This window comes from Periplaneta americana, chromosome 1 (genome assembly GCF_040183065.1).
Source record: "Periplaneta americana isolate PAMFEO1 chromosome 1, P.americana_PAMFEO1_priV1, whole genome shotgun sequence".
Lineage (NCBI taxonomy): Eukaryota > Metazoa > Arthropoda > Insecta > Blattodea > Blattidae > Periplaneta > Periplaneta americana.
Genome location: NC_091117.1, coordinates 124,533,714 through 124,546,635, shown reverse-complemented (window position 1 = coordinate 124,546,635; position 12,922 = coordinate 124,533,714). Strand labels below are relative to the sequence as shown.

Sequence of the window (12,922 nt, the reverse complement as noted above, 5' to 3'; positions counted from 1 at the left end):
TATGTCTTCTTTTATCTATCAAGATGTGATCTATCTGGTTATGTGTCAATCCATCTGGAGAAGTCCAAGTATATTTATGTATATCCTTATGGGGGAATGTTGTACTTTTAACAATTAAATTTTTTGATGTGGCAAAGTTGACTAACCTAACTCCATTGTCATTACTAGATATGTGTAGGCTCTCTTTTCCAATAGTCGGTTTAATAATATCCTCCCGTCCTACTTTAGCATTGAAATCCCCCAATAAAATGTTCATGTGATATCTAGGTAGCTGATCAAAAGAGTGTTCCAATTCCTCATAGAAGCTATCCTTTATATGGTCGTCTTTCTCTTCTGTAGGGGCATGAGCATTTATAACTACGATATCGCACCATCTACCTTTAAGTACTAAATATGATAACCTATCACTGATAAATTTGACCTTTTTTACTGCTGATTTTATTCTTTTATGAATAAAGTATCCTGTTCCTAATTGGTGATTATCGTTTCCTTCCCCATAATACAACAAATAATCTCCTATTTGTGTTATGCCATTCCCATCTAACCTAACCTCCTGTACTCCCACAAAGTCTATTCTATATCTAGCTAGTTCTTTTGCTACTAATGTTACCCCTCCTGTTCTATATAGACTTGTAACATTCCAAGTACCAAATCTCAAAACCTTATTCCTTTGCTGTGGTCGTGCCAGAGAATCAGTCCCATTCCGAGGCTTATTTGAAGGATTCGTAACAAGCTGTTTTTTACGGTGAAGGGTTGTTAGCCCTTCGCCCAACCCCCAAGCTGGAGGACCACCCCTCATCGGCTATCCGCGACTGCTTGTTCAATATATTCACAGCTACCCTCCATATCTGGAGGCCGTTTTCTCGATCCGCAACCTGAGGACGCGCCATGCCGTGGTGATAGGGACCCACAATACATGTGTAATACACATAACTAAAAATTTTTAAAATACAAATTGAAATTTGGAATTATAAAATATTCTCGTTCCTAGCATACCAATAGTTATTTTAAAAGTGAAATGTAAGCAAACTGTTTTATCTTATCAAGTTTTATAATGTTCTTAAGGCCATGTATTGTGGGTCCCTATCACCACGACATGATGAGTCCTCAAGTTGTGGATAAAGAAGATGGCCTCTAGATATGGAGGGTACCTGCAAATATATTCAATGAGCAATCATGGACACTGCTAAGGGGTGGTCATTCAGCTTAGGGGTTGGGCAAAAGGTTGACAACCCATCACCGTAAAAAAACGCTTGTTACGAAACTCCAAACATAAGCCTCGAAATGGGGCTATTCTTTTGTGCGAACACAGCAAAGGAATAAGGTTATGGCTGTTATGAGATTTGGTAGGTACTTGGAATGTCACAAGTCTTTACAGAAGAGGAGGCGTAACATTAGCAGCAAAAGCACTTAAGGGCAGATGGTGTGATATCATAGTTATAAATGCTCATGCCCCTACAGAAGAGAAAGACGACCATATAAAGGATAGCTTCTATGAGGAATTGGAACACACTTTTGTTCAGTTATCTAAATATCACTTTAAAATTTTATTGCGGAATTTCAATGCTAAAGTAGGACAAGAGGATATTTTAAACCGAATATCGGAAAAGAGACCTTACACATAACTAGTAATATAATGGAATTAAGTTAGTCAACTAGGCCACATCAAGAAAAGTACAACATTTCCACATAAGGATATACAAAATTATACTTGGACTTCTCCAGGCAGATTGATGCACAACGAAAGACAGTAGATCACATCTTGATAGATAAAAGAGACATTAGAACCTTCAGAGCGGCAGACTGTGATTTTGACTTATTATTTGGTAATTAGAAAATTAAGAGAAAGACTATCAGTAGCTAAGTGGGTAGAGCAACAAGTTAACATTAGCAGATTCAATATCCCGAAATTAAAATAGGAGGAAACTAAGCAATATTATCAGGTTGAAATTTTAAATAGGTTTGCCATTTTAGGAAGTTCTGACGAAGTTGAGGAGTTAGATATTAATAGTGTGCGGGAAAATATCAGAGATAAAATCAAAATTACAGCTGAGCAGAGCATAGATTATTATGCAAATAAGAAAAAGAAACCGTGATTTGATGAAGATTGCTCCATGGTATTAGAAAGAAGGAAACAGGCAAAATTGAAATTCTTACAGGATCCAGTCCATGGGAATAAAGATAATTATTTCAATGAAAGACAGGAAGTAGTACGCTTAGGAATAAAAAGAGAGATTACTTGAAGGAAAAACTGAATGAGCTAGAAACAAATAGTAGAATAAAAACATTCGAGATTTATATAAGGGCATAAAGGAATTTAAGAAAGGATATCAGCCAAAGGTAAATGCGATAAAGGATGACAATGGTGACTTGCTTGCAGACTCTAATTCTATCCTAAACAGATGGAAAAACTATTTTGGCAACTACTAAATGTACACAGGCCAAATAAAAATGATCGGGACAATATTCAAATACAGACTACTGAGCCATTTATACCCAAACTCACACTTTCTGAAGTCGAAATTGTGATAAGAAAGCTGAAAAAGTACAAGTCTCCACGTATTGATCAAATTTCAGCAGAATTAATACAAGAATTTAGTGAAATTTATAAGCTTGTACTTGCTATTTGGGAAAAGGAAATTGTACCAGAACAATGGAAGAAGCCCATAATTGTACCTATCTTTAAGAAGTGGGGAAAGACTAACTGTAGTAACTTTCAAGGAATATCACTTTCATTGACGTCGTAAAAAATTTTGTCCAATATTCTTTTGAGAAGATTAAATTCTTATGTAAATGAAATTAAATTCATATGTAGATGAAATTATTGGGGATCATCAATGTAGTTTTAGGCATAATAGATGGACATATATTGGAGAAAAAATGGAAGTATAAGGACACTGTACATCAGTTATTCATAGATTTTAAGAAGACACATGACTAGGTTAAGAGAGAAGCTGTACAAACTTCATGAGTGTAATGTAGAGGTAAAAACAAGAGCAGAATGCTACATCGTACTTCTTCTGAACTTGCTATATTTCAGAATTATGACGAATAATGTATTAAAAACATCAGCCAATATGGTGAACAATCAGTTAATCAGACCGCATGTTCTACCACTGTGCCTGACTGGCTGAGTGTACCGACAGTTTTTAGAACATGAATTGGGTGGTCTGCTTCGTGAAGATGTTCCACTCGCTACACAAACCATCTTATGGTTTATGCATGATGATGCCCCTACTTATTTCAGTCTCAATGTTGCACATTCTGATAAGTGGATAGGTCGTGCATGACCAGTTGCTTGGCTAGCTAGATCACCAGACCTTCACCCCCTGGACTTCTACCTTCTGCGCTGTCTCAAGGCGCTTATTTATGGTACTGAAATTCCGAACATAGAACTACAGCAGTGAATTGAAAATGACTTTGAAACTGTGCGGAATGATTTGAACAGGGTCTGCAACATTCCAAGAACAGTACGACAACGATCACGTCACTGTCTTCGCCTTCATGGACGTCACTTTGAACATGTTTAGGGGTAAATGTACTTACGTTGTTTGTGTTGAATTTGTAATCCCTTTGTTTAGTTGAACTCTGTGAGGAATTAATTTTGTTTTGTTTGTGTTGCATTCTAAATAAACCAATTTAAGAAAAAGTGCTATACTGTATATAACATTTTACTCTTATTTTTACCTCTACATTACACCCACGAAGTTTGTAAAGTGACTTATGAATCATGCTGTATAATATTCTTATTGAATTTGACATTCCCAAGAAGTTAATTCGATTAATTAAAATGTGTCTCAATGAAACATACAGCAGAGTCTGTATAGTCAGTTTCTGTCTGATGCTTTTTCATTTCACTGGAGGCTAAAGCAAGAAGATGCATTATCACCTTTACTATTTAACTTTGCTCTAGAATATGCCATTAGGAAAGTCCAGAAAATCAGAGAGGGTTTGTAATTGAACAGGTTACATCAGCTGATTGTTTATGCTGATGACATGAATATGTTAGGAGAAATCCACGAACTATTAGGGAAAACGCGGGAATTTTACTTGAAACAAATAAGAGATAGGTCTGGAAGTAAATCTGGAAAAGAAAAAGTATATGACCATGTCTCGTGACCAGAACATAGTACGAAATGAAAATATAAAAATTGAAAATTTATCCTTTGAAAAATTCAAGTACCTTGGAGCAACAATAACGAATAAAAATGATACTGTATTCGAGAGGAAATTAAACGCAGAATAAATATTAGAAATGCCTGTTATTATTCGGTTGAGAAGCTTCTGTCAACCAGTCTGCTCTCAAAAAAGCTGAAAGTTAAAATTTATAAAACAGTTATATTACTGGTTGTTCTGTATGGTTGTGAAACTTGGACTCTCACTTTGACAGAGAAACAGATGTTAAGGGTGTTCGAGAATAAAATACTTAGGAAAATATCTGGGGCTAAGAGGGATGAAGTTACAGAATAATGGAGACTGCATGCATTCTATTCTTTACCTGACATAATTAGGAACATCAAATCCAGTCATTTTAGATGTGCAGGACATGTAGAACGTATGCGTGAATCCAGAAAGTTTTAGTTGGGAGACCTGAGGAAAAAAGACCTTTGGGAAGGCCGAGACGTAGATGAGAGAATTATATTACAATGGATTTGAGGGAGGTGGGATATGATGGTAGGGACTGAATTAATCTTGCTTAGGATAGGGACAGATGGAGGGCTTATGTGAAGGCGGCAATGAATCTCCAGGTTTCTTAAAATCCATTTGTAAGTAAGTAAGTAACTAAGTAAATAAAGTTCTTAAGGAGGCACATTGTTAATAATCTTCATTATAATTGACGGAAAATTTTGCAAGAGTGTTGATGTTTAGAATATCAATCAAACATCTTACACATTTTTCCAATATTTCTTCTTACACTCGGTATAATATTACGATGAAAAGAGAAAATCGTAAAACAGTCTTCGCCTGTGAGTATAGAAGTTTATTTTTGTGTATAATAAATGAAACACCAGAGTCACTTAAATCCCTTCAAGAGACATTGTTACGGTAAGTATTATTGTTCAATATCATTGGTTAGTCGACAAAGATAAGCTAAAACTAGCTCAGTTTTATGAGCCTTCTAGTTCTGAAAGCACTTTAATAATATAGTAGTACTAAACTTATAAAATCAAACAGCGTTATATAACAGTACATAAACTAAATCTATGCAAACCAGCAAATAATTCTGAAATTTTTAGTATATTCTTTATTTGCAGTTTTGGAGGATTCAATTAGCTCTCTTTAACCGAGAAACTTGAGTCCATATTACTTCGATGGAATTAAATTTTGTTTTTATGTCTGACGCTCAGTTGCCAGGCAGTTTGAATCAGGAGCAAGCAGTTACAATCAAAATTAAAAGTAACTACACTCCCAAAGTAATTCCTTTGCGTGTTTATTTTATAAAAGAAGATAGGTTTCAAATTTATATACTCACCTTTTTCGGTAGGGGATCCTAAGGTGAGACTAGACATTGAAGAACTTAGGTTCATATTGCTTGACACACTTAACATGGAAGGATATTGAGCCAGTTCAAGTTCTCCTTCTTCGACAGGCAAGCAGGTCTCAACCATGGCTTCAAGACAATTCACAAAGAGTTCTGCACTTTCTGCTGTACAGTTAGACTGAAAAAAAACCATACAGAACATCAGGCTTCTTGCTTACGCTTTTATAAATCATCTTTGATTATCTTATTGTATAATAAAATGTCAAATTCAAGAATTTATGTAAGAAATGTTTCCTTGCATAACAATTCTTCATTTCGAATTAGGTTTGAGGAAAATAAAACCTCATCACAGGTACCATTCACCTCTCTCCTGATGACAAAGTAATTTCGAATTTGTTTTTTTTTTTTTAACTGTGTAATGGTAATGTAATTATGACCTTAAATTAGGGCCTATATGAAAATAAGATCACAGCAGACATTTATGAGAACAGTTGGCTACACACGAATGAACCACAAAAGAAACCAAGTTATCATGGAAGGACTAAATTTGAAGCTATAATTTATTATATTCACAATTACAGAGTAAAACGAAAGCAACACATTTTATATAGGTCAGACTCAAGAATTTCTTTTCACTATTTCTATAATCAACTATCAGAATGAAGAAACTTGAGTAGATCAGTAGATCTATGAGTATGAGACTGTAACAGGTCATAGAGCCTAAAATGTGGAAGATAAGGAAGATTATTGTAATAAAGAAGATGATGGTAATTATAGCTAGTGGATCTATTTATCACTATGATTATCATAATTTTTATTGTAGTTATTTTACTAGAAATTATACTTTATTATATTTTTGGTACCGTTTCCATTTACTCCTTGAATGTCATGCTTACTATTATCTTTTACACAATTAATCTGAGATTAATTTACTCCTTGCCAAAGTTCCCTATAAGTTTAAAAACTCACTATATTACATGTAAGCACGCTTTATATTATAATGGAGGAATAGTAAAATGAGATCAATAGTGAACTGCTTAGGAGAAAGCTCTTTTCATATCCGTTTGATTTATTACTAATAGTGAGAGAACGTCCTTTGATTTATTTGGCTGGGGATGATTCTTGTATTGGTAAATTTGTATTAGATGCCACAAAGGCGCATGGGGGAATGGAAGTAGATGTTCTTCTATTAACTCTACTTAAATTAATACACTTACTATCGAAAGTCAAATTGTTTCCAATACTATCGATAGTTCAGTCAATTACTGACAGTATCGAAAAAAGGGAAGATTATTCATAATATTATAAGGGTTTCAAACTGAAGTTGGGCAACAATTCTTTTTCAATTCCAATGATTCAATCAGACTTTTAAGATTCGTTTGCGGTTTGTTCATAGCTCATCCCAATCTGTGATTCCAATTACCTATTTTTTGTATTGTAAATGAACAACTCACACGACTTCACTTTGCACCAAGGTAGAATAAAAACGTTCTACATCTCTTGCACAGATAGTAGAGTAGACCCCGGGAAGGATAGAGTCCCATTATAATGAGAGTTGAGACACTGGATGGTCTCTTTCTGATTGACTGGAATCAATTTTCTACAATCTACAAAATTATGCTAGATAGTGTTCCTTAATTGTAATTTATAAACTCAATCTTACGACCAAGTACATTATTTGCATTACATCCCTATTTAACTACTACGCAAATTTCAGGCATGTACTTATAACTAAACAAATCCAGTATTTTGTTTCCACTTATCATTCCTTTTATCATGCACCTTTTACCCACAACTAAATAATTTGTCCAGGAAATATCTGTATTCATTGGGATCTTCAGTTCCTCAGAAAGACTGTTATCCCAAACTGGAAACTTATGGTAATCAATGAAAGGTGAAACCGTCTGCATTCCAACAAAGTGTAAATATTTTGGAGCAATGGTCACAAGTTTAAAAAACATATAATGATAGCTAATGTTAGGACTTTAAGGACAGATTATTTATAATGTGTTATTGCTACGTAATTCACATTCAGTTCAGTATAAGTATATTATTAAAATAATAGTTCAGTAAGCATTTAGAAATATATACTCAGTTTATAACCAATTGACAAAAAAGTTTGTAAAGACTATTGATAGTACTGATAGTTTTGATTATAATATACTGATTGTGACTATCACCCATCTCTACTCGACACTAGAATGAGATGGTGTTCATACTGGATTTAGAATTAAAAAGAAAGAAGGCACATTTAAATTGATATTCTAATATTTAATAAACCAAATGCACAATAACAGATCTTAAAAACTATTCAAATTCTAAAACATGTACACTTACCTTTGTAAAAGGACCTGCAAACCTCCAGAGGCCTCCAAATCCGCAGCTCTGTAAATAATGAAGCTGTTGCTGGCTTGTATCTTCACTGGCGATCATGTTTTGTATGATGCCCTGAACTGCATTCAAGATAACATGATCATGGCAAATTGAAAGCACACTGTTTATCTTGGCATCAAGAAGACTGTGACTGTAAAAGAAAAGACATGTACATCAGAAATAACTGGGAAAGTTTGAAGCTTAAAAAAAATTTCGCTTAACAAAAAAATCATTACCAATCTAACATATGCGCTAGTTCTTTGATGTAATCAGTAAAGTGAGCCAGCCAGAGTTGATCTTTTGACGTTTATTGAGCATGGGGTTATAAAACATGTGCAGATCATAAAAGTCAAATTTGTTTTTATATGGAAACCCTACATTTACCAACACAACCTTGCCGTCATCATCACTATCCTCATAATCATTATTATAATTCAGTCGGGAACATAGGGCATAAGTTGGTCAATTTCAGCTTCAGTATAGCTGCTGCCACTGCAACTACTGCTACTGCTACTACATCATTATCAGTACCACTACTACTACTAATCAATCAATCAATTAATCAAAGGACATTATGGAGCATGCTGTCTCCATGTCGATTTCATAAAACACTTCCACTCTTGGTAATTCCCATTTCCATGCATTCCTTCTGAATTTCATCTTTCCATCTACTTCGAGGTCTTCCCAATGGCTTTCTGTTGTTAACCCTTAAGCAGTCGCACTTAACCACCACATTCAATTAAACCGTTATTATCTCGAGTATGCGAATTCTAATTTCAAAAATGTTTACGGTTATTATTACCTTACCAATTCCAATAAAGCTACTGAAAGTTTCAGAAGTTCAGGCTTACAGAATATATAGTTACGAGCTCCGTAATATCTGACTGGGGTGTTCACAACAACCCGCGTGACTACTTAAGGGTTAAAGGTGTTCATATATATTTGTTCTGTGCTGCTGCAATCAACCATACGTATAACATGGCTGTGGTGGTCGTGGTATTAGTCGTGGTTGTGGTCGTGATGGTGTTCCTGGTGGTGGTCGTGGTCATATTGGTCACGGTGTTGGTGTTGGTTGTGGTTTTGATCGTGGTCGTTATGCTGGTCGTAATAGTGGTTGTGGTTTTGGTGGTCGTGGAGGTCATGGTGGTGATTGTGGTAAGGGTGGTCGTTAGGTGGTAGTTGTGGTGGTAGTAGTTTTGGTGGTCGTTGTAGTGGTTGTGGTGATAGACGTGGTCGTGGTGTTGGTGGTGGTGGTGTCGTGGTTGTCGTGGTCTTGATTGTAGTGGTGGTCCTTGTGGTGGTAGTGGTCGTAGTGCTCGTGATGCAGATAGTCGTGGCCGTGGTGGTCGTGATCGTGATGCTTGTCCTGGTCGTGGTCGTAGTGTGGTCGTGATAGTGGTGGATGTGGTGCTGTTCATGGTGGTGATGTTGGCAGTGTTAGTGGTAGTGGTCGTGGTGGTTGTGGTCGTAGTCGCAGTGGTCATTGTGGTTGAAGGTCATGGAAGTTGTCGAGGTAGTGGTGCTTGTTGTGGTAGTAGTGTTGATCGTGGTGTTGGTCACGATCGTGGATGTCAGTAGTGCTGTTGGCGCTGTGGTGGTTAGACGTGGTCTTGGTCGTGCTAGTGGTGGTTCTGGTCGTGGTGGTGTTGGTCGTGATGGTGTTGGAGATTGTCGTGGTCGTGGTGCTAATAGTGGTAATGGTAGTGGTCGTTGTGGTGATCAAGGTGGTGAATGTTGTCGTGGTGGTGGTATTCCTGGTCGTGATGGTGGTCGAATTGGTGGTGGTAGTCATTATGGTCGTCTTGTTGGTTAGGTCTTGGTCGTGGAGGTTGTCATGGTGATGTTGATCATGTTGGTGGTCGTGGAAGTGATGGTCGTCTTAGTGATGTTTGTCATATGGGTGGTCGTAATGATGATCGTGAAGGTGATTGTGATCATGGTGTTGGTCGTGGTGGTGATTGTCATATTCGTGGTGTGGTCGTAATGTTGGTCATGGTCGTTGTGGGGGTAATGATCGGGTTGGTGGTAGTTGTCATGGTGATGTTAGTGATGGTGGTCGTGTTGGTTATCATGATGGTGGTCGTGGTGGATGTACTGGTGGTTGTCTTGGTCGTATGGTCGTGGTTATAAGTGTGGTGGTCGTATTGGTCGTGGTCATGGTGATGGTGACGGTCGTGGTGGAGGTCATGGTGGCGGACGTTGAGGTGGTAGTGGTGGTGGTGGTGGTGGTGTTTTTTGTGTTGGTGGTGGTCGTGATGTTGGTCGTGATAGTGTTGGAGGTGGTCATAGTGTTGGTGTTCGTGTGATCGTGCTGGTTAGTCGTGGTGTAGTTCATGGAGGTGGTCTTGGTGATGGTGGTCGTGTTCACTGTCACATTGAAGTTGATTGTAATGGTGGTCATGATAGTGTATTGTGACAGCCACGTGAGATTCGATCTCACGACCGGCAGAAGAAGGCAAGGTCGGCCGTAGTTCGGCGCGGAAGTTGCGAGCGCATCTGCTTCCTGGGGCATGTGCTGTGGCGTAGAGAGGAGAGGAGAGAGAGCGACCGCGGCAGAGAGGGGAGAAATCCAGAGAATTCGAGAGTGCCATCTCTGGACATTCGTGGAAATTTCTAGCATCGTACATTCTCGTAGCTATGGTTTGGTTATAAATTACAACACGCGAGTGAACTTGAGCAGTGTTGTGGTAATCGTTGGACAGCAAGCCAGCCAGTCTTGTGTAGCAGTGAAGCCAGCTTCGAGACCGGAGTTCGACTTGAGTTGTGTCCGTAACTGTGGAGCCGGAAGTCCTGAGTCTGAGTGCAGTAGACCACAGTTGGGGGACCTGAGTTCGAAGTTCAGCGGATTGTCTCTGAAGGTCTGGGGTTCGAGATACTGTGAACTCGAATGACTGAGCTAGAAGAACTAGCCAAGGCAAACGAGCTGTGAACTGAGAACTGACAGTTCTGATTTGTAAATAGTGCTTTGTGAACATTAGTTAAAATTAGCAGTACATTGTTGTTCTCAATAATTCAAGTAAATTTTCATTGTCGTCTGTGGAGTGCAATAACGAATACTGTGTTACTGTGTGGAGTGGAAATCCCATTGTTGACGGGAGTGTTTATAGTCGATTATATAAAGTAATTATTGTTGAAATAATAAGATTACATTCTTGTTTTGTAATAAAGTTACAGTATGTTATCCAGAAGGGTGGTAATGTAGCTCTGCCTTTGGCCATCTTTCTGTTGGCATTCTCTAAACATGCTGTTTCCAAATAATCCTACAGATTTGAAGAAAATTTAATACAAGTTGGACGTTCAATTCTGTCAAAATTTCTGTATTTTGTTTTCTATCCCAAAGTGTATATCTCGCCGTTCTTTTCATGATTTCATTTCGTTGGTACAGGTAGTTATAAGTTCAACATCCTTTTTTGTCAAAGTCCAGGCTTCTGATCCGTAGGCTAAAGTTGGTCGTGCTAAAATGTTGTACATCTTTAATCTTGTATGTTTCTGTACTAAATTAGGTTTGAACAAAATTAGTTGTTATATCCTTTTCTTTTTTATATGGAAGACTGTACCCTAAATAGTCAATTGTATTCACTTGTTTCTGGAATTCTGATTTTAATACAAATTTGACTTTTTATTGGATATTTACCTTTAAACGCCATAACTTTTGACTCTTCTACAGAAATGGTAATGTCTTTTGCAAATGTGTTTAATGAATATATTAATTTTAAACCCGAACCCACACTTTCTGAAGTCGAAATTACGATAGAAAATCTGAAAAATTACAAGTCTCCAGATACTGATCAAATACCAGCAGAATTAATACAAGAGGGTGGAAGCACATTATCTAGCGAAATTAATAAGCTTGTACTTGCTATTTGGATAAAGGAAACTGTACCAGAACAATGGAAGGAGTCCATAATTGTATCTATTTTTAAGAAGGGAGCCAAGACTAACTGTAGTAACTTTCCAGGAATATCACTTTTGTTGACATTGTACAACATTTTATCAAATATTTTTTTGAAAAGATTAACTCCATATGTAGATGAAATTATTGGGGATCATCAGTGTGGTTTTAGGCGTAATATATCGACTATTGATCAGATTTTTTGTATTCGACAGATATTGGAGAAAAAATAAGAGTGTAAGGGTTCAATATATCAGGTATTTATAGATTTCCAAAAGGCTTATGACTCGCTTAAGAGAGAAGTTTTATTTAACATTTTTATTGAATTTGGTATTCCCAAGAAACTAGTTCGATTAATTAAAATGTGTCTCAATGAGACTTACAGCAGAGTCCATATAGGCCAGCTTCTATCTGATGCTATTCCAATTCACTGGGGGCTAAAGCAAGGAGATGCACTATCACCTTTACTTTTTAATTTCGCTCTAGAATATGCCATTAGGAAAGTTCAGGATAGCAGAGAGGATTCGAAATTGAACAGGTTACATCAGCTTCTTGTCTATGCGGATGACGTGAATATATTAGGAGAAAATCCACCAACTATTAGGGAAAACACGGCAATTTTACTTGAAGCAAGTAAAGCGACAGGTTTGGAAGTATATCCCGAAAAGACGAAGTATATGATTATGTCTCGTGACCAGAATATTCTACGAAATGGAAATATAAAAATTAGAGATTTATCATTCGAAGAGTTTGAAAAATTCAAATATCTTGGAGCAACAATAACAAATATAAATGACATTCGGAAGGAAATTGAACGCAGAATAAATATGGAAAATGCCTGCTATTATTCGGTTGAGAAGCTTTTGTCATCTAGTCTGCTGTCAAAAAATCTTAAGTTATAATTTATAAAACAGTTATATTACCAGTTGTTCTGTATGGTTGTGAAACATGGATTCTCACTTTGAGAGGGGAACAGAGATTAAGGATGTTTGGGAATAAGGTTCTTAGGAAAATATTTGGGGTTAAAAGGGATGAAGTTACAGGAGAATGGAGAAAGTTATACAACGCAGAACTGCATGCATTATATTCTACACCTGACATTATTAGGAACATTAAATCCAGATGTTTGAGATGGGTAGGGCATGTAGGACGTATTGACGAATCCAGAAATGCAT

The 12,922-nt window shown here is 36.9% G+C and overlaps 2 protein-coding genes across 14 annotated transcripts in view; both read right to left on the bottom strand.

The window, feature by feature from the left end:
• The window catches only part of Nf1 (neurofibromin 1), a 384,838-nt gene that overhangs the window by 28,061 nt on the left and 343,855 nt on the right, over positions 1-12,922 (bottom strand). For all 13 annotated transcript variants that reach the window (XM_069826894.1, XM_069826901.1, XM_069826976.1 and 10 more), the window contains 2 exons: positions 7,820-8,006; positions 5,474-5,660 (listed from right to left, as the gene is read on the bottom strand). In XM_069826894.1, coding sequence (XP_069682995.1) covers positions 5,474-5,660; positions 7,820-8,006 — 374 coding nt within the window. The remainder of the gene's footprint in view (positions 1-5,473; positions 5,661-7,819; positions 8,007-12,922) is intronic.
• LOC138709214 (salivary glue protein Sgs-3-like) lies at positions 8,625-9,341 on the bottom strand. The gene has a single exon (XM_069839805.1). The coding sequence runs from the start codon at positions 9,337-9,339 to the stop codon at positions 8,788-8,790; it is 552 nt and encodes a 183-aa protein (XP_069695906.1). The 5' UTR covers positions 9,340-9,341; the 3' UTR covers positions 8,625-8,787.